We start from the raw sequence: 22,600 nt of genomic DNA on the forward strand, positions 1-22,600 counted from the left end.
ACCTCCCCAGTGGCATAAAAGTCATTCTCTTTATATTCAAGAAACAATTGGAAAAACTGAATTAGTGCACTGCAAAAATAATAAAAATCACATGGAATTCAAATAGCTTCATGCTACTGCTACCAGTTTCAACCCTGACAACAGGTTTCAAATCTGAAATAAGATACCATTATGCTGTGAGCTCCTGTAGGCATAGTTTTCAAAGTCTCATGTGCATGACATTCCATACTCTGTGGATGGTTAGAAAATACTTGTGGGCTTACTTTGTGATACTAAGTAGTTGAGACAAGTGGACATCAACCCTCTGGGCAGATTTCCAAATCTCTGGGTTACCATCATGGATCATGTAGCTGTTGAGCAGACCCTTGAGCAAAGTGCTACAGGCTTCCACCCAATTTAGCAATTCTTGGAAGCAGTTCTGCAAACCTATGACCCCATTAACCCAGGTTTGTGGTGAGATAATGAGAACCTTAGTTGCTTACCAACCTCTCCCTGTGGGGAACCCTGAACATTTCTAATGGGGATCCCAGAATTTCAGTTCTTTAATAACCAAAGAACAGAAGAGCTGTAAAATGACTGTAGTCTAAAGGGAAACCACCAAATGCCCACAGATATGGAAGTAAATGTACAGTGGCTCCTAGACTTGAAAAGAATCACATTTACTAAAGAATACCAACAGCTGCTTCAGTGAGTTATACTGAAATAGATTTAAACAGACTCAATAAATTATCTCATAATAAGCAAGAAAAGAGCGGATTATTGAATGACGCTCTGCTTGACCAAAATCTTTCAAAGTGGAAACAAAACCTTGTGAAACTCAGAAACTCTGAGTGTTTTAACCCAGATCGCAATGCCTGAGAAGCTAGGCAGGGTTTTTGTTCCAGCTTCCTGCTGAGGGACTAAAAGCTATGAACCATCTAGTGAAGATGAAAGGCAAGGAGGCCATGGAAACCAGTAGAAGAAAGTTCAAGGGTTACACAGAGGCAAAATTGGGTCATTACAATCACCACAATCCTGGCTATACTTAATTATCAAAGGCTCAATAGAAATCCACCATTAAACACTACTGCAGAGGTTTGGTGTATTTCTCTATTTATTATTTATAGTAACAAAAATCTTTGTAGCAGCTAAATCTGGGAAGCTGCATTACATAGCTTCCATGTTTGTACTGGCCATAAGCTGGCTTTAGAGCAGAGATAAAAATAGGAGTTTATTCTCCACCCTTCCCACTCCAATCTTCAGGCTAAAAACTACTTCTCTTTCTCCCTTCCTGCTAGTTGGAATAGCAATAGACATTTTAATATAGTAAATCTCAATTAAGCCATATGCTTTAGCTTAAAGCCTATTTCCTTGGAGAATTTGTTAGAGAGTTGTTAAGGGTGGCCAGACTCAGCAAATAAATATGCAAGACATCCAATTAAGTTTCAACTGAAGATAAACAAGTAATGTTTTAATATAAGTATATCCTAAATATTGCCTGGGACATACTTAGATTAAAAAAGTATTCATTTTTTTTATCTGAAACTGAAATTTAACTGAGCATTCTATATTTTATCTGGCAGTCTTAGTGGAAGGAGATCATCTCCCAGGTTGCTTCTAACTTAAAAATGCCAGGATTCTCTAGCTTAATTTTCCAAGGCAAGGTCTCATGTAAGGAAGTAATAGAGATTTATTTTTATAGTAAGATCAGAGTAAAAATTCAACTAATAATAGTAAGCCCTCAGTCTTTCAAGGTCTTGGGAGTGAAGAATGAAAAAGGTAAATTTAGTAACTTAGATTTATGGGCCATTTGCTTGTTTCACTGTATTTTAGTCAAGGACTATTCTTATTACATGGTGAAGATTTGCTTAAAAATAGTCCAAAATCATGTCTACATAAATTTCACATTTATAAACAGACTTGCTAAAATGCATAAGACATAATGTATTTGTGTGTATATATAATGTATATTATATTAAATGCATAATACACATGTGTATACTCCATGCATTGAGACACAAGAGCTATATGACGTAGGAATCATATCTCCAGATGATTCCATTTGGCAACCTTGCTGGCATTGTGCCAAGGCCTTGCCTAGTAAGTTGAATTTTAGTTAACGGCTACCTGGTGGCAGAAAGTTACAATAAAGAGCAATAGGAAGAAAGAGAGTTTGCAAGGGAGAATGACGAGATGAAAATTATTCCTCAGATAATTTTTTTTTTAAAGAAAAAAAAGAGACATGATTCCTATGTCATATAGCTCTTGTGTCTCAATGCATGGAGTACACACATGTGTATTATGCATTTAATATAATATACATTATATATATTACTGGTGGGTTGGAGGCAGAGAAGGTATACAGAAATGACAATGCACTACAGACCCAACAGCAGCATTGCTATTTGGTCAGTTCTAATGTAGTCAGAGGCATAATGAATACAAGATATTCAGGAGAATTGAGGTTAAAATAATTAAGCAAAAGCTTCATACCAACAAAAGACAAACAAGGTGTAGCTTTAGTCACTGAGAGTTTGACTCAAATAAGCACAGCAGCAAGAACCTTGGCAGTTTTGTTCTGTTGCAGCCAACAACGAAGCCATCCTCTGCATTCATTCCACATCTGCATGGCCGGGCCACGATTTTCTCTGCTCCACATGAATCAAGCAGTGTATTTACTTAATATATGAAACCTGTTTCATAGTCACATTGTCACGAAGCTTTGTTTACCAGTAGATATTATTTCCCATACAAACCACCATGTGGAATAGCATGACAGGAGCATAACCATTTGGCTGCTTAGAAAATAACTTCAGGCATGCTACTAGACTGTCAGCCCCAGGAGGACATGGACTGTGGGCTTGTTTACTACAGCACCAGGAGCAGTGTCCAGCACATAGTAGGCAATCAACACACAGTGGCAGAAGGAGAGAGACACTCGCTACTAATCCCCAAATTGAAGCTAGAAGGTTATTCTTCTTTAGTAGGGGTTGTGGCTCAATAGCACACTCCAAAAAGGAAAAAAAAAAAAGAATAAACATCTTGTTAGTGAAAGTTTTATTTCCAAACACAAAAAAAAGCAGACTAAATATGAATGCCAAATACTTCTTTAGGAGACTACTCCTTACAGCCATGCACTATTAATAGTCAAAAAGAATGGGTTTTTCAGAAAAAAATAAAGATGGTTTTGAAAGGGAGAAAAAGAAACGTCTACTCTTTAAACCAGCAGCAACCCATTTATAGGTTTCAAAGTGACCCTCTTATTCCAAGCACCCATCTGCAGAGCTGGGGAGAAGAACAAGTCACAAAAGGAAACAAATAGTGTAAACTATACAGGAAACAGCTGAAATCAGTTTTCTGCACTCCCCTTGATTAGCTATTTTCCAGTTTTAAGAGCCTAAAGCAAAAAGAACTAAAACATCTATAAACAATGGATGCTTTGAAATAGGTTCTCTTTACATGTCATGCAAGAGGAGTACCACATGTCAGCAGTAAATATCCACACAGAGGGTCAACTGGAAGCTGCGACCACCTTGGGGGAGGGGAAGGAGAGACGTAAAAGACACGGCAGGGTTGCAACGCTGTGGCTGAGAGGGGATCGATGCATTTCTTTAATACAGACCCTCTGCCCAAGGACTGTTTGCTGATTAGACAAATGAGCTTGTTTGGATTTAAGCCAAGAGAGGATTGGGATGGGGGGTAGGGGATAAAGGAAGAAGTAAGTTTCCCATCTGAAAAATTAGAGCACATAGTCGGTGCTAAATAAGAAAGACGGCTCTAGAGTAAACTTGTAGGCACAGAGAGCATGATTAGCTCTGTGGGTGCAAAGAGGAGGTGAGGGAGCTAGTGGGATGGGGACCCTGGGATGACTTGGCTAGTGTGTTCCCAGCACCCACTGCACCTGGAAGCAGAAGTGTGGGGTCTTAGACATCACCCCATAAAGTGAATGGAAGTGTTAAAATAATGGGACACGTGGCAAATGAAAGTGTAGAAGACAATAGCCATTCTGTTTTCTGGGTCAGCACAGAAGAGAGAGAAAATCTTGGGGAGAAAGGCCGGAAGTTCCTCTCTTACCCAGCCAACTGTCTTGGGGAGAAAGAATAAAAAGGAAAGCCTTTGTCAGAGTTCAAAAACTCTGGAGTCATCCTATTAGATTCACTTTCACGTTGGGGACTGGCTGGGTTGCTCACCAATTAGTAGAATGAGTGGTCAGTGGAGCTAGTTAACTCTTTCTGGCCACTGGGGTTCCTTTAGTAAATTATTATAATGCATAAAATGATGCCCTAGTGACATGAAAGAATTCAGGACTTAGTCTCTAAGAATAATTTACAGACTGGAAAAATGTGACCAAGTAAGAAAGGTCACTTACTTAAAAAAAAAAAAAGTACTAAAAATAAGTACAAAAATGTTGAGTAAGGAAAAGAAATGATATATACACTGTTCGATCAGGTTTGCAACTTTACATTTGCATTTAATTTTCTTTTTCAGTAAAACAATAATTTTGCATGATGAAGGGAAAGGTGAGGGACTAGCTAACAAGTTGAGCTTTCAGCTGGAAAAGTCATGGAGAAGCAAGACAGTGAAAAATTGCATCTGAAGGCCACAAAAGGAAGAGTCCTGGGAAAGAAAACAAACATCTGAGAAGGTGTTTCCTGGAAAATGCAAAGTTACATGTAATGCTGGAAAGTAAGCAGAACCCTCTCAGGCACCTGGTTGAAAAGTCTGAAAATAATTTTTGGTTGTATAATTCTGCTCATTTCTATTGTTTCTTAAAGGATATTTTTATGACATTACAATCATACCTTAAAATTTCAGCTCTCTTGTTACTGGCTCTGCTGGCCACTTTCACAACTATCAGTGATAATATAACAAAGAGGAAAAATTGATTCTGAGTGTGTGTGTGTGTGTGTGTGTGTGTAAACCCCTCAGTAGAAGTATTCTTAAAATGTCATTAGGAATTAGACTGTGAAGACCAACCAGTAACACTTCTACTACTGGGAGAATTTTCCCAATGAAACAGAAAAATGTTTGGTCTGAAGATAGCCAAGAGTGAGCCAGGGCCTTTACCTGTATAAATCTCATGCCACATCCTCCTCATTGACTGCATATCCCTGGGGGTCATTGGTAAAACTGAAGCCAGTGCCCACCTGAAGGCAAAATAAATAAGGCAGTATAAACACAGAGAAACACATGCCTGAGAGCCCTGCAGAGATGCCATGCTGAAAGGAAATCGACCTTATTCCAAAGGCCAAGCCTCAGACCTCAGATTTTTGCCATCACCCCATGTGCATTTAGCCACCCTCACAAAAGAAGAAATGCATTTCATCTATTTCCCTGTCCTGCCAATGGGTTTCACCCAGGCAAGTTCACTATGGATTCAGTAAGACCAAGGAATGACAGTGGAACATTCTTGGGGTGAAAGAGTTTATTACCCAGCTTGTTCTCCCATGATAGGTCAAGCACTAGAATTACGTCTGCATCCAACAGTCTGCAGGTCTGTAATCCTGCTTTGTCTCTGCAATCCTGCTTTGTCTCTGCCTCCGCCTAGAGCACTGGGCAGAGCTCTTTATATATATAGTGACTCAGTAATAGCGTTTTGCCTACGAGTGTGGAAGCCGTAGTCTAGCAGGAGGCCAGTTACATCATCGTAGTTTAGATTCAGGTGAGGATCCTGGCCATAGGAACCCCAACTTTCCCCACATCCCCCTCCCCTCTTCCAAGCCCCAATAAAATATCAGCACAAAGCCCTGCCCTAGGGTCAGGGACTGAGCTGTCCTGATTTCCAGAGTGAGGATCCTGTCAAGATGTTGATTTAAGGTTGAGGAATTCACCTTTTCTGGCCCCTGTTACAGTATCAAAACACCCAAAGTCGTCTCCTCTCTGAAATCTGGAGGGTGTATTGCTCTGTCCTGCCAGGAATGAAAACTCTCTAGACCGGAGATAAAAGTTGTATGTGTGTGGCCAGGGGTGGGGGTGGAAAGGTTCATTTATTTATTGGTGAGAAATATGGCTGTTAAGCCCTTTCACCTTCAGTAGATAAGGGGGTTTAAAATAAAGATTAGTTTTAAACTAATATTTCCTTATAACTAGTAGTTCATAGACAACTAAGCCATAAATCAAAAGAAGAAGCTACCACTTCTTCTGCATGAATAACTTGTGTAAGGAATCATCCTCCACCAAGCATAAATATTTTTGTTTTTGTTTTTCCTAAACACCAAAAGGGACAGGACATTTTGCCCAGCTTTTATTTGAATATGCAATTACAGACTAGGAAAGAGGATGGTTGACAGAATGTTGTGGGGGGAGGGAGAAACAAGAATGCTGAATTTTTTTCTCCCTGTGTATCTGCTTTCTCTTTGAACCATCTGGGACATGAGAGAAGGTAGAGAAATAAGCTAGGGTGCAAAGACAACCCCAATCTGCAGACACACACCCTAAAGTGACTCTCCTATTTTTCAGTTTATTAGATTCAATTTCAGCTGACTTCCCAAGGAGTTCCACTTTTTGTTCGAGATGAGGCACTTCACTGTGGTAAGTGAAGGAGACCAGTTTTCATTTTTTATACCTTTTTTTAACTCTATTTGAAATATTAGGAGTTCTGACACTATAAAATACCCTATGATATGGAGAAGCCATACAGTCAGTGGGGAGAAACCAATCCCTTATCCTGGATGATATAATTCAGTGAGCAGGACATTTCATAAGACTAAAAATGAGGGAAGGAGAGAAAGCAGCAAATAAAATTCCCAAACTCAGATATAATGATGATGCTAAAAAAGTTATATCTCAAATGGGTTTTTAACTGATTAAATTCTACATTAAGGCAAAAAAAATCTGAATCTCTGTTTTTCTTTTTCCCCCTTTTTCTTAAACATACTTAATAAGAACAAAGACAAGATAGGCTAATATTGGCCTTTCATAGGACCATTGGGTACTCACTGGATTATCAAAGTAAAGCATTGAAAATATAGTAGTCCAGGGAAAATCTCTGGCATGCACTAGTAAAACAGAGGGTTGAGATTGGGTCATTAACAAAACATCCCACCTGAGGCCTATGTCTGGTCGGGACCCTAACACGTCCACCTGTCCTCAGCACACCTGTGAATGGCGGCAGCCCTCTGCTATTGCTGCATACTCTCACAAGTGAGGAACAGACCCCAGCACCTTCTCCTCCTCCTCTCCTCTCCTTTACCCTTCCCAGACCCACACGGTTTCCACATCTCAGGGGAAGTCTGGAAAACAAAACCCCATGCAACTGGTTCATGTGGAAACACTCATCAACCACCTACACAATAAAACCATGTATCTCATACACTGAATCTCCTTAATCTCCTTAAAAATAAAAGAAGGCCGATCCTTCTGAATCCTCTTCCATCCTTCCATCCAACGCTGAAGAGAGCAACTTCAGTAGAATTGGCACACGTGCTTTTATACTGAGTCTCAAACTGATTCACCTCCAAATTCTGACCCAGAGAAAGTAAACAATCTCCTCCCACCAACACGATGAGGTGGAGATAAGGCTGGCTGACAGCCAGATGTGGCTCCTCGGCTCCGTCTCCGTTCCTTCCTTGACCCTGCCCCCAGCCACAGTACCTGGCTTCCAAGACCCCCAATCATTTCTGTGACTGAACCGTGCAGTGTTCAGTTTGTGTGAATGATTAGGGATATAATCCCACCCTCTCTTCCAAAGCGAAAGCACTCACCCAAATAGTAATAAATACCAACTGTTTTCATTACCCAGATTGCTTGAGTCAGCAGCAGCCTGAGAGAAAAAAGCTTAGAACCTTTCACCCAAATTTTCAAGGGAAAAAGCAGCTCAGCTGGGACACTCCCTCTGGTGGCTCCTCCTTCTTGGGCAGACTTTGCCAGAAAGCTATGTTTTTATAACCTGGAACTGTTACTGTTAAGCTAGTCCTAGTGGTTCAGTGCACACTCTCCATTATTTCTGGAGCAGACAGAAGGCTCAGACAAAGGATTCTCCACAGGGAAATAGAATCCAAGCACTACTTACAGGTCATATTTCTTGTGACATGTTCCATAAAGAGTCCAAACATGGATGGACCTCCTGGCCCACCCTGCAGCCAGAGAACTAGTGGAGCCTCTAAAGTCTTTACCTAAGCGGACAAAGACACCACTGAGCACACAGAGCACCAAGGCTGAAGAACACACCCAAGCAAACTTACCAAATCCTTTGCCTCCCATGGCCTTGATTAAAGGCCATAAAGCCTTCCCAGCCCCCAGTGACTGCTCTCTGCTACAAGCAAAGTACTGGTCATCACTTGTTTTCATTAGCATTTGCCTCATACGCTGGCATCTTTTGTGTGCAGTTACATCTTACAAATAACCAGAAAACTTGTTGAATGTAGCTTAGCCTTTACATGTCCCTAGGCATCCAACTTATGCAGTCTTGGGCACAGTTGCATTTTTTCAGCTGTTCAAACTTTTGGGGACTCTTCCATTTGACCTACATATTCCCAAAGAGACATAACAAAGCACCCATCCTCCTCCGTGACAGCCCCTTCACCAAAGGCCCAAACTGCCTTTCTGATTTTATTACCAAGAAGGTGTTCACAGGGAACACCAACTTCACTCAACATGGGGGAAATTAAGAAGAAGCAGACCAGCCTAAAGTCATTTAGCTAATGCAGCAAAACCCTTTAAAAAGGTGCAGACTGATTTAGGAGATGCTGGAGATGTAAAAAAGAAAAGGTCATTGGCAGGGTTAGGATGCTGGAAATGAGCTACTGGTATTAGAGCCAATACCATGAGCCTCAGTAGCAGAGGGTTCTTTACTCATTCAATCCATATTTATTCAGCACCTAATATGGGCCTGGGACCATGCTGATTGGTAGGTACCCAGCGGGGCAGTGAGTGAAAAAGAAAACTCCTTGTCTTCAAGCTCACATTTTCATAGGACGATAAGTAAACAAAGGAATAAATACGATGATTAAAGGGTGTGAAAGAAATAAGGATGGTGTGAAGAGAGTGAGTGAGGGCTGAGAAGGAGTGGTGCTTCCTTTCGGCACAGTGACCAGGGAAGGGTTCAATGAGACCCAGAGTTGAACTGAGATCTGAAGGCAGAGAAGGAGCCAGCCACAAGCCCCAGGGAACGATGCTGCAGAGACAGGGAAATAGAGGAGAAATCCTGAAGGCAGCAAAGAACTGGTGTGAGCAGTGAGTGCTGAGGCCACTGGCCCTAGTGAACCCTGCAGAACAATCTGAAAGAGGGTCCACTTGGCCTCCAGGAGGCTCCCTGCAGGACAGGACTGTGAGCCCTCATTTGATGTCATGGCTCACTGGTGTTCAGTCAGCCAGGTTCAGCAAGCAAGGATCTGATTGCTTCAGCCCAGACATCCTGGAACCTCTTATAGCCCAGGCATACAGAGACAAACTAGTGTTTCATTCGCAGGTCTGCGTGAGTGAGTCTGTCTCCATCTACCTGGACGATGTGAGAAGGCTTTGGGCAGAAGGCAAACTAACTCACGGGGAGGTGATCTCACCCGCCACAGCCAAGAACCAGGAAGGACAGCTGATCGTACAGGGTCTAACCATGAGGATGGAAGGGAAGGAGACACTTCTCCAGTCACAGAAGTCTGACACAGAGCAGCTTTGGAGGGGCCAAGGGGTCTTTGCTGAAAGAGAGGTGGTGGCAAGAAGATCCACCAACAGGAGAGCCTCCCTGTGGGCAGCTGCTTCTGGAGCCCACTCTCCAGCATTAAGAAATTAAATGAGATAATATTTGTAAAACCCTTGGAACAATGTCTAAAGGGTGATAAAAGCACAATAAGGGTATACAATTATTATAATAAGGGAAACACCAAGAAAAGGGAGAGCCCACAGCCAGACTGGGAACTCTGATCAGTGGGGCTGTGGCTCCAAGAGTCAGCACAGTGTAATGGGTAAGTCTGTGAGCTGTTGCCACAAACCAGATTCAAACTGGGCTCTACTATCCACTAGCTGTGTGACTTTAGGCAAGTTGCCTCAGCTCTCTGGTCCTCAGTTTTCCCACCTGTAAAATGGGGATCAATAATAGTACCTATGCCATGTGGTTTTTGAGGACTAAAAGAATTAATTTTCATAAAGCCCATGGCATATAGCATATGTTCTACAAATGTTAGCTATTTCTATAACAGATGAATGCTAGAAATGTATAAATGGATTTAACATAAACCATCTATAAATGAAAGAATCAGAAAAGCAGGTTGTTTGGCATTTTCCATGCTCCTTTGGCAGATGTCTTCCTGGTCAGTTTTTCACTAGTTAGTCCTCTTTTTCTGGTGTCACAAGCATGCATAAAGAATTGAAGAGAACTAGCGACTTATAAGTTGAAACAGGAGAAATAAAAATCAAAGACAGCCTTTTAAAGCTGCTGCAAGGAAACAGAGTGAGCTCTGAAATGGTAGCCAGGCAGGTTCTGGTTTTACTTGGTCAGATAATGGCTGTGTGATCTTGGCGCTCAGATTCTTTGAGGCCTCAGTCTCCTCATTTCATCAAATTGCAAGAATGCCCACCTCGCAGGCTTACCTGAAGGCCCTGATGAGAAAATGGATCACAAAATGATACTGCGAACTCTACCATGCTGAATAAATATAACCAGCTCTGCCTTAACCTACCTGGCCCTGACTGTGTGTATTTTGTTTGAATAAGTGATTTTTATCTCCCCCTCAGATCCTCTAACTTGCTGTTCAACACCACTCACGAGAACCACCTTCCACTTGCATTCACTCAGCAGTAGGGGCCTATTGGAGCAGGAGAAACAATGGAATCTGGATGGAGGTAGTTTCAGCCTCCCCAGGAATGTGCAATATTATGAGTCCACCCATTCTAGTGGACATCCAGCCCCCCACTTCCTTCCTAATGTGCACATGAGTTTCTAGAAGCCACTGTGTGCTACATGTGAGCCAGTGGTTCTCAACCTCAGCCGTCCATTAACAAAACTTGGAGAGATTGTTTTTAGAAACTAGTGCCTAGGCCCAAACACAAAGATTCCAGTTCAGTCGGTCTGGGGTGAGGCAGGCATCAGTCTTTTTTAAAAGCTTGCAGGTGGTCTAACGTGTAGGCAGGACTGAGATCTGTGAGGGTGCCAGACAGTTTGCCCTCTCTGACGCCCCAGACTCTCTGGTCCCCACCCTATCCTCCCCTCACCTTTCATGTCCCTTCCTGTGACCTGGCATAATGATGGGACCTCTGGACTCCAGAAAAATAGCCTGACCCTGAGAGGCTACACTACAAAGTCAAGTCAAACACCTTGGTGCCAAACATTTTTATTATGCAACTCTGAAGCACGGGACACTGCATTCTTGGAATGCTTAAATAAGAAGAGATCTGCATACACATTTCCAACCTCAGCTGACCTTGCTCCTCAGCTTTACTTCCCTGAAGGAGGAGAATGAGCTCAACCACCTTGAAGAAGCCCATTTGTAAAGAAAATTCCACGTGCACATCTTGCTCCTGTGATAAGCCAACCAGCCTATGAACTAATACTGCCTTTATCCAGAATGAAATGCAAAAGTCAGATGCTGGAAAATAAAGGTGTATGTACATGTTCAATGCTAAGAGTTATATCACAGCATGCAGACTTTTATAATATGACAGCACAATGTCATGATCATATAATAATAATTACATCAATGACAATGGCTGAAGTTATTATGTGATAATTTCTAGGGTGATATATTTAGCTCTCAAGTTTTGAAAATGCAGCCTTACTCCCACTTTCTACCCCCCACTTAGGAATAAACAAAAGTAAATGAAGATATCCTGAACAAAACCACATTGCAAAACTTAGGATCAGATGAAGTAAGGAACAACCACTTTAATTCGTTTATGGTCTTGCAAAATATAGAACTTTTAGAGAATTGGTTTTTTTGAGGCTATAATTCAAGAGTGTATGAAACAAGAGAGAAATAGTGCATTTTTTTTTGCCAACACTTTTACAAATTGTCCTTAAACTTTTTTTTTTAACCAAGTACTTCTTAACTAAATTTTTTTTTGAAGAAGCTATATAAAAATAACCCTTGTTTCACCAGTCCTATTCCCTAGCGATGATCATGGAGATATTTAGCCTTCTGGTTTGTCTCTATGCCCCCCCCCATAGTCATATACATATATACATATCTTATAGATGTTATATATGTTATATACATAAATATGTACTTTTTTCACAAAAACAGGATCAGGCTATACATAGAATGCTCTGTATTTGCTGAATTTACTTAACAACACATGTGGAAATCTCTTTGTGTCAGTACTTTCATCACTCTGCTTAATAGTATGACACTGAATGAATCACAATGTATTAATTCACTTAACATACAACACTAACCAGTATTGTTTTAGGGCTAGGGACATGAACCAGGTGCCACTCAAGGAGAGGTAGACAAATGATTTCCCTCATTTGTGGAGTATAACAAAGAAGCAAAACTGAAGGAACAAAATAGCAGCAGACTCACAGAACCCAAGAATGGACTAATAGTTACCAAAGGGGAGGGGTGGGAGAGGGGTGGGGAGGGAGGGAGAAGGGGATTGAGGGGTATTATGATTAGTACACATGGTGTTGGGGGATCATGGAGAAGACAGTGTTGCAGAGAAGATAAGTAGTGACTCTGTGGCATCTTACTACACTGATGGACAGTGACTGCAATGGGGTATGGGGGGCACTCGATAATATGGGTAAATGTAGTAAGCACATTGTTTTCCTTGTGAAACCTTCATAAGAGTGTATATCAATGGCACCTTAATAAAAAAGAATATGAAGGAGAGGTAGGATACTTAATGGTTAAGACCATAGGTTTTGGCATCAGGCTGCTAATTGTCTGAGCTCCAAGTACGCTATTTTTAACAGCTGATGACCTTGGGCAGGTTACTTAACTTCTTGTGTCTCACTGCCCTCACTGTTTGAAAATAAGAATAATAATGACATATGTTATTGGTTGTTGTGCAGGTTCAAAGAGTTAATATATGCACAACACTTAGGACAGTGCCTGACACATCTATTTTAAACATTAGCTCTGATCATTTTTCTGGTGAGGTGGGAAGGCAAGTAATAGGTAATTAAATAGATGGGTGATAGGTGAGAGTAATGGAAGAACATTAGATTAAATATTTAAAGAAGGCCTCTGGTGATGTGACAACATTTGAGCTGAGCCCTGAAAGATGAGTAATCCCCTACAGATAAGCACTTATACATTTAATTGAAAGAAAATAAAATCTCTATAAGGCATATAGGTCAGAGTAGTATAGCAAGAACTGTTCAAAAAGAAGGGACAAAGAAAGTCTAAATATCAAAGAAGGGACAAAACAGTCCTAAACATTGAAGTGAGGAATCTGTCTAGCAAAAAAAGGGTGTAGGCACACAGGTCCCACAAACCTGCACCTTTTGTGGGTGAGCAAGAAACTATGGCTCTGGCTTAGAGGCTCTTTCAGTTCTTCTGGTGACCCCTGGTGGCCAATTCATGAACTTGGACACTCCTTTCCAGGGTTTGTTCCAGAATGACAGCCCAGGAGGCAGGTTATCTATTCAGTTTTTTAGAATCTTTACAGAAAGAAATTTCACAATTTCTCACATTAGCTCCTCCAATTATTTATTCACAATGATGCTGAAAAAATCTACCCTATGTCTTAATTGTCATTTGAAGCAAGTGAAACTCATTTATTTTGTTTAATCTTGTGTTCATGAAAAGATTCTTAGAAACCCCAGTTTCTTCCTTTCTCCTTGCTTCTAAGTGAACATACAGGAGACTCTATAGGGACCACTAATGCAGCTCAACTTGTACCAAACACTTTTACCCTATTGCTCTCCACACGGACATGTCTTCCATGGTCCCCTTATCCTCAGAGTCTTCCTTCTCATGCCGATCAAACATACCCATCTTCTCTTCCATCCTCCCAGGCCTTCCTCTACATTACATGGTAGAGATAACCTACTCAGGCCTTACACATATCACTGAAGCAGTAAGTTCACATGTTGGGGGGAAGAGGGCTCTAAAGGCTTACTCATTTCAGTATTCTGAAGTAATATGATTGTATTTTATACAGAGGACTTACTAGAGCGACTCTGGAATCTTAGGTCTCTCAACAAGCATTAGGGCAACATTTTCTGCCAATGTCCAGGGTTAGGTACATACTCTAGCCACCCCCTACATCTCATCCCCCCAATAAAGAACAACACACTTTGTGAGAGAAAACAGCAACTAAACCACTAACAGACCCAAATCAATGATACTGCTTAAGATGAGAAGTGCAATTAGTAAATTAATTAAGGTTCCCTTCACACTTCCATATGCAGAGGCTGATCATTTGCTTGGTTTAAGTAATGTGTTCTATCTTAATTGAAGTCATTAGTACCCAAAGTAAATGTCTTAAAATTCCCCCTAGTATGTTTGAATGGACTCCCACTTTGCCACACAGATCCCAGTTCAGCTGATACTTAAGCTGCTACACTAATGGTATTAATCATGGCAGAGCTTTTTATTTAAAGCGACTGGTTTTGTGACTAGAATTGTTAACTAGATACCTAGTAACATTTTAATTCCACACACACACTCCCAACACAAACACCTTGCTGAAGACTGTGCTTTTCAGAGGAATTTTACATCCAGTGGTTGGCACTGACTTTTCACTAAATTTTCCTCTACTATGATTGTTGCCGCTGCACCATCAAATGGAAAATAAATTTATTCAAAGTTCTGTTTTGAGGCTCCCTCACATAACTCCTAGCTCCCACTAACTCTCATCAAGCTCTGAATTGTCTCATCAATTTGAGCCAGCTTACACCCCAATACAATCGTCTCTGCCTCATTCCTTCATGAGATAGTTGTGGCTTCTCTGTGCCTCCCGCCAGAAAGCTAGACTCTAGAAAGACTAGGGGAAGGGTGGTGGAGAAAAGGCCTGACTTCCCCTTCTTGATGCAAAGAAAGAAATAGCTGAAAAAGTTAGTTACTTTCTTCTCCGTGTTAAATTTTAATTTCCCAAAGGGAATCAGGCAAACAAAGGTTTCTGCAGAGTGAATATTCCTATGGATGGAATGGTCTATAATTTATTATTTTTATATACCTTCTTGTTTTGTCTCACCAACTTTCTATTCTGCCAGCACTTCATAATTTCATAAATATATATAGCAAAGAGAAGATAAACAGTGAAAGTTTGAAGAAGACAAATGTTTGTGACATCCAAATCTTTGCTGTATTATTAGTGGATTTATAGACATATTATAAGAGGTCTGTCCAGACCACAGTCCATTCTCCAAGAACTGCCTTTCCATTGACCAACAGAAAGAGCTCATTCGCCATGTTTATATTACATGAATCTACACCCTCAGCCTTAGCTGACTGGACCAAGAAAGAATACCTGACCCACACAGGGCCAAGCCTACTTTGTCCCAGGAGAAGCACTAGCTAGTCTCTATAGATTTCATAATCCAAGAACAGGTAAACTTAGAAACCATAGGGTAGCCATCTTCTACCAAATGCCTGGAGAAACAAAACATGTCGATCTGCCAAGAGAGAAGAATGGATGAGTGATCCTGGAGCCTTGGACAGAATAGGGCTGAGACGGAGACTGGCTGCCCTGGCTCCTGACACCTTCCCAGCTCCTGGTTCCTTAGGCCAGACCATACTTTTTGCCCTTGGTGTCTCTGGGCAACAGGGAAAGAATTCAAATGGGGTGGCTGTATCAGTTGGAGCCCAATCAGAGGACAGAAATGATACAATAATTTTAATATTTGAATTTTTTTAATTATTATTTTTTTGTATGGAAACACTGACCTTTCATTCTGTTACAAGTTCCAGTATTTTCTCTGACCTCCATCAGCCATGGGTACCATATCCACCCTGGGCAAAACTGGGGATGGAAGGTCAGTGGGTCTGCTTCCCCATGAGCCACATCCTCAGTGTTGACCAAATGCCATCATGCTGGGTAGGCTTCCTGTGACTACCAAGGAACAGGGGAATTTTAATATAAAAAGTTATTCATTGTATTGGGGGAATGACCATAAAGAATGGAGAACTCTAAAGAATCCCCCAGGCTCAGAGAGAGTATCCATGCATGGACAGACCCTTCCCAAGGCTGCATCCAGACCTCATTGGAGAAGGTGTGGTTGCACTCACTGGGTGGCTGAGGAGTTCACCAGGATGCACAGCTCAGTGCTGGCCAACCGTCTCTGGGCAAGTAAGAGGGACAGAGGAAGTCAAGATATTTGGGAGCCCCCTTGCTTGATGGGTGGCACAACCTGGAGTGCACAGTGTCCATGTTTGGAGGACTGCAGGAAACGACCCATGGTGTGCAGGTCAAGGCTGGTGAGAGGGCTGGTGAGAGAGCTGCACAGCAAGCCGGGCTGTATGGAAGCTGCTCCCTGGTGAGTCCTGGAATGTATGGTGTCCGTGTTGAGGGTGCCACAGAGGGGTGGTGACTGGGGCAGAGCCAGGACTATAGGCTTCTGAGGGTCTCCATGGCCTGGGTGCCCAGCTAAGTCAGAGCACCACTGTCTCAAAAGTACACACTGACTTCTGACAGACTGGGCAGCAGGGCCAAGAGAAAGCAAAACTCAGGACGGGTGAACAGGAAGAGAAGCCAAACTTCCTCTTGCCATGTCCCTCCAGCACCCTCTACTGACAAAGCATAATATTGTGCTCACTGCACAGGAAAAGCGTTTATTGTTGTGTTACCATGGAGCAGGTTAAAAGGGTAGAACTGGAGCTGGGAGGCATTAAATACATACATGAGAGGGATTAAATAAATAAATAACTAGCAGAGAAGTCACCACTCTCAAGGTTTTAGTTATCTCAAGATAGCACATTCATAGCCCAAAGTACATGTCACGAGGCTGTATTAGTTATTTAACACCGCATAACTTGTCTCCAAAACTTAGGGGCTTGAGGCAGTAATAATTTGTTATCTCTCATGCTTTCTGTGGGTCAGGAATTCAGGGATGTCTGGATAGACAGTTCTGGCTCAGGGTCTCTCATGAAGCCTTCAGTCAATATATCAGCCAGGGCTGCCATCACCTGAAGGCTTGACTCGGGCTAGATGAACGTCATCCAGGATGGTGTTGACGGGAGGGTGGAGGCCTCACTGTCTCTCCACACGGGATGCCCATATGGCTGCTTTAGGATCCTCTCAGCATGGCATCCAGCTTCCCTCAGAGAGACGATCCAAGAGACCAAGGCAGAAACAGTATTGCCCTTGATAGTGTGGCCTTGGAAGTCACACAGCATCATTTCTGCTACAGTGCATTGGTAACAAAGGCCAGTCTTGACCCACTACGGAAGGGCCTATACAGGAGCACACATGCAAGAGCAAAGATCACGTCTAAAGGCTGGCGACCGCAGGGGATACAGATTCCAAGGTTCATTCACTCAACCCGGACCGTGATTTGGATTTCCTGGGTGTTTTTTTTACCTTAGGTTGCACATTTAGGCATGACTTTTCGGCAAGCTGACTACAACTAAAGAGCCATAGAATGGGAAAGGACCTTAGAGATCAAATAGGTTTAATATCTTCTTTTCTGTATGAGAAAACAGAGATGGCGAGTGTAAATGCCCTGTCCCAAGTTATACAGCCAGGAGCTGCAGACCTGGAACTGGAGTCCCAGTATCCTGACCTCTAATTCTCTCCTCCGAAATACAAGACCACTGACTAACTGCATTGGGATCACTGGTGCTTGTTAGAAATACCAGTTCCTGGGCCCTCTCCAGATCTACTGGGTCAGAGTCTCTGCTGGGATAGCTGGACACTGAGTTGAGTAAGATGTCATATTTGTAAAACTACCCAGGTATTTCCAATGAGCAGCAGCAAGTCTGGGAGCCACCATCCTCTACCCACCCTTAATTGTTACTCAAGAAGTTCTGACACCTGGACCTGGAGGAGGGCGTAAACCTAGCACATGCCGAGGCCCAGTAAAGCCTGATTCTGTGCCTTCACTCCCAGGGTAGCCTATCCTGCTGGCTTCCAGGCACCCCTGTCACTGGGGACAAGCTCTTCTACTCACCTTCTGCTTTGGCCCAGGAGCACTAGAGGGGCTCATTGCCCTTGCACTGGGTCATAGATTTGTGGGCTGTGTTAACTTAATCCCGCGCTCCTTTGATTTTCCTGGTGTCTGATAAAGCAAGGTCAGCACCTGCATGACCCTGAGGAGGAGGGAGCTCAAATGTTGCCTCTAGGTGCCTCCCGTGCCTCATCCTATCCCAGCCTTGCTGACTCCTCAGTGTGATATTGACTTTCTCAGTCACCAGGAATCCCTGCCATTCCTCTTGGCCAGGGAAGCAACATGAGGCCCTTAGTAAAGGGGTCCAGACATTTGAGGCAATGAATCTGCAGGTTTGGGCTAGATGCACCCAAAAACTCACCTACATTCCTGTATCGAAAAGATAAAATCAAATGCTGGGTATCTTTTTTCCAATAAGAAGGTTGCTAATTTAAAAAATAGTAATCTCTGTGCCTTTTTGCCTTCTTAAGCATGACAAATCCCAATTTCACTTTGTGATTCTCTTACCTACTAGCAATTAATCTACATTCTTGGCTGGCATTCAGCTCCTTCCAATTTGGAATCACCATCTATTTCCTGTCTTCTTGAATCTCCCAAATTGGGACTGGTTTAGTTGTGTACATTATTTGTGTTGATAAATAGGAAAACTAATAATGACAATGATGATGATTAATAACAATAGCAACTCTAGTTATTATTTATCAGGCACCAATCTAAGGGCCTTCTCACATTATCTCATTTGTCTCAAAACCATTATCAAGCAGGTAGTTTGATGCTCATTTTGAAACAAGGAAACCAATGTTCATAGAAGTTAAGAAATGGGCCTGCAGTCACATGTGGCAAAAGTAGTGGAGCCAAAATTATTTGCAGGCTTGACTAACGCAAGAGCCATACTTTTAACGGCCATTGTCTAGTGCCTTCCATGACCAGTTTTCTTAGAATCAACATAGAATGAGCAAGAACAAAGATTTCTCCATTGTAAGACCTACTTTTAAATTCCAGTTCTGCCAATTTCTAGTTGGGCAATTTAGGGTTAACTATTTAATCTCTGTAATCCTCTTCATCTATAAAACAAGGCTAATAATTCCTTGCCTATGTGGTCATTGGAAGGATTAAATAAGAAAATGAACAGTGCTTAGCACATAGTGTTCAATTAATAATAGCTATTATAATTGTTATTTTAATTGTTACATTTTAATTGTCTTCATTATACTTTTCATCCCATGCAAAATGCCTATTCATTTCTCCTACAGATTGTTTCCCCACTGCACACCAATTTCAAGTTCTGGGATCCATTATGCACCGATTTGTATACAATGACAGGGGAATCTCACAGAAATAACAGGAAAACAAAACTAATTTGAGAAATAGCGTCCCCAGAAAACCCTCAGAGGATATTACAAATGTAGCATCCTTCCTGGATCTCTTATTTTCTCTACCTTCAGTTCTTGTAAGGGGTCATTTCTTTCCTGATTACAGCTGCTTCCCTGTGACAGGCAATGAACTAATGTTTCTGCCAAATGAAAGGAATTCTCCCCCATCTCAGTGGCCAACACTTCTGCTTCTCACGTGCTTTATCTCCTTTACTCAAACTGGTCCGTTCCATAATTTACAGCCTGACTGATCTGGCAAGAAGGGTTGCCTTAGGGCCTCAGATATTGTCTCTGTGGGTGGGTAAAGTGGTCATGGAATAGTCTATCCTGGCTGCCACATGGTAACCCCTGTCAGTGGTACTGTCTTTTCATCCCTGCCTCTTTCTCCCCTGAACCTTAGTCCATCAGTTTCAATAGAACATTCTGTGCTTATGCATCTTACCTGTTGTGGCCTCATGTTTACATCTTTTGGTATCATCTTAGAATATGTTTCAGGCTATATAGTATTGGGACCAGAAGAACCAATATCTGGTCAGGGGATGATGCACAGCTAGGTCTCCATTTAATTAAGGTTGGGGGAGACCCCAACAGCCCAGACAATGTTTAATGCAGCAGGGATTTAGAACTCAGTCTGGCAACCAGGAGAGGGTAGAGAATCTGAGCCCATTTTCCTGACCAGCTTTGCAGTCCCAGCCCATCACCTATATTCTAGACAAAGCTGTAACCTTCTCAGAGGCAACCTAAGAAAGAAATAACTGTGTCTTCACTTTGCTTTCATTTGATCACCCCTCGCCGATAATTGCTTTTTTCACAAATCTGGATTGTAAGTGTGGAAGAGTTAACATACACAGTCAACAGGGAAGTTACTGGTATCATAAACAGTCACCAAGGAGAAGAGGAAGTAAAGAATCAGTTTCTTCGGGGATGGGATGGTGGGGGGTGGAGTGCAGAGAGCTCACTGGGGGTCAAACCCTCCCTGCCAGATCAGGTCAGGCCTGACAGGACTAGTGAATAGGATTAGGAAAGCAGACCCCCACAGCCTAAACATGCCTCTTCAGTCTCCAGTTCTAGCCCTCATCCCTGGTGGGTGCATGGGACAACACACCAGCTCCATCTGGGGCTGGCCACACAAGGTGTTTCTTTCAGGCAAAAGGAGTGTGGGTTACTTAGTGGGGCCCAGACCACTGAGAACAGGGCGGGGACCCGTAGGCTGGAGCAACTGTTTCTCAAACACAATCTACCTGGTAATTCTACAACTTACTGGCCTCTCCCAATCTATGAGTCACAACCCCTGGGGGAACTGGGAGATAATTTTTAAATACAATAAAATGTGAGAATCACCAAGAAAGAACATATGGAGAATACAAATCTAGGCCAATTTTTCTTTCAAGTATCCATTTTGCACAGAATAATGGCCCCCAAAGAAATCCATGTCCAAATCCCCAGCTCTTGTAAAAAGGCTAAGCTACATGGTGTAGGGAAATTAAGGTTGCAGATGGAACTAGGGTTGCTAATCAACTGACCTTAAAATTAGGGAGATGACCTTGGATTACCCAGATGGGCCCAGTTTAACCACAAGGGTCCTTAAACACAGAAGAGGGTAGGAGAGGACGAGAGTCAGAAAAGGCAATGCGGCTATGGAGTCAGCCCAAGCAATGCAACGTGAGAGGACTTCAACCTGCTGATCAGGCTTTGACGACGGAGGAAGGAGCCAAGCGGCAAGGACTGTGAGCAGCCTCTAGAAAGCCAACGGCAAGGAAACAGAGTCCCTGCCAGAAATGCCAGAAGGACCACAGCCCTGCCAACACCTGATTTTTAGCCCAGTGAAACCTGCAACAGACTGCTGACCCATAGAACTGTGAATAAAATTTGTGCTCTTTAAACCATGAGGTTTGTGGTAGTTTGTACAGCAGCAATAGGAACCTAGAATTTTGGATAGATGTGCTATTCACGATGCACTGTAAAGTATGGCTTCTCAAAGCCATCAAGTGTAAGAGACTCGAACAAACACAGAAGAATTTCCACCTGTCCGAATTAGGTCCTACTTCTAGACTTGATGTATATCAGTCCTCAAGATAGTTGTGATGAGTATGTGGGTGTTTTCCTGATTGCTTCTGAAGATCCATTTTCTACTCTGCTCTGTGCCCTGGTAGGCAGACCTCTGTGTACTACACTGCCTCGCCCTCTGGTTTCCAGATGAGTTCCATCAATGGGACGTACCAGCAGGAGTCCGGAGGGAGCTCAGGTGCCAACCTGTGCTTGTTGACCCCGACAGTGAGTCTTTCTTTAAATTGTGGGCTCTAGGCACCTCGCTTGCTCACTCAACAGTAATACCAAGGAAGATAAGAAACTCTCTAGGGTCCAGGAAAGGCTTCTCAGAGTAGGTGACAGCCTGAAGGCTACTAGGAGCCCAACTAAAAAAGATCTGGAATTCTCTCCATTTCTTATGTACCTCCACCCACGCACAACTATGTGGCAACCTGTCAGAGGCCATGGGTGAGAAAGTAAAAACAAGAAGTCAAGAAAACACAATCCAACAGTAAAACAGAAGCAATTTACTTTGAAAACTGCCCTGGCTGAAGCAATTTACCCAGTCATTATATATGCAACACTGCTATATGCAAATCACATGCAAATATAAATACCACCCTCTGTGGATAGCCTTTTCTTTGTTTTCTCTAGCTTCTAAAGCAAATACAATTTGGCAAATAAAAACAGAAAATTACCCTGTAGTGAGATATAATTTGTTTATGCATCTCAGCTCCTCACCAATACCCTCCCCTCTCCCACCAACCACAACACTAACTAAAAGCCAAAAGTGATATGCTCATGCTGAAAACTGTGTGACCTTGCAGTACACTAAATAGGATTATTATGGCATAAAATATACACACTTATGTGTATACGGACCTGGAAAAATAAGTGGCCCCTCTTTCACAGAGCCATCCTAGATCACCAATCCTCTCCATCCCTCTCCCAAAGGCCCACAGAGTAAGTTTAGCTCCCTCTCCTCTGTGTCCCCATACAGTATTAATGGGTACTGGATACATGAAGCAATTAGTAAAAGAATAATTGGCACAGCAAAATCACAGACAGAGCAGCCATTCAAGACCACCATCTAAACCTAGATGTGCTTAGATGTGCATTACCTATGAACTGCAGGAATCGCCTTGTCTCTTCCTTTGGCTCCTCACCACCTATCCCCATGGCAGGTATTTTTAGAACAAAACAATAACAAAAAGCTAGGAAGAAGACCATGGCAGGA

At 42.4% G+C, this 22,600-nt stretch overlaps 1 protein-coding gene across 1 annotated transcript in view; it reads right to left on the bottom strand.

Annotated features, from left to right (window-relative positions):
- CPVL (carboxypeptidase vitellogenic like) overlaps window positions 1-22,600 on the bottom strand; it is a 130,550-nt gene that overhangs the window by 83,198 nt on the left and 24,752 nt on the right. Inside the window, 4 exon segments of the mRNA XM_036897475.2 lie at window positions 3-69; window positions 5,047-5,126; window positions 6,919-6,977; window positions 7,991-8,093. Coding sequence (XP_036753370.2) covers window positions 3-69; window positions 5,047-5,126; window positions 6,919-6,977; window positions 7,991-8,093 — 309 coding nt within the window.

The sequence above is a fragment of the Manis pentadactyla genome, chromosome 7, assembly GCF_030020395.1.
Source record: "Manis pentadactyla isolate mManPen7 chromosome 7, mManPen7.hap1, whole genome shotgun sequence".
NCBI classification, from domain to species: Eukaryota; Metazoa; Chordata; class Mammalia; order Pholidota; family Manidae; genus Manis; species Manis pentadactyla.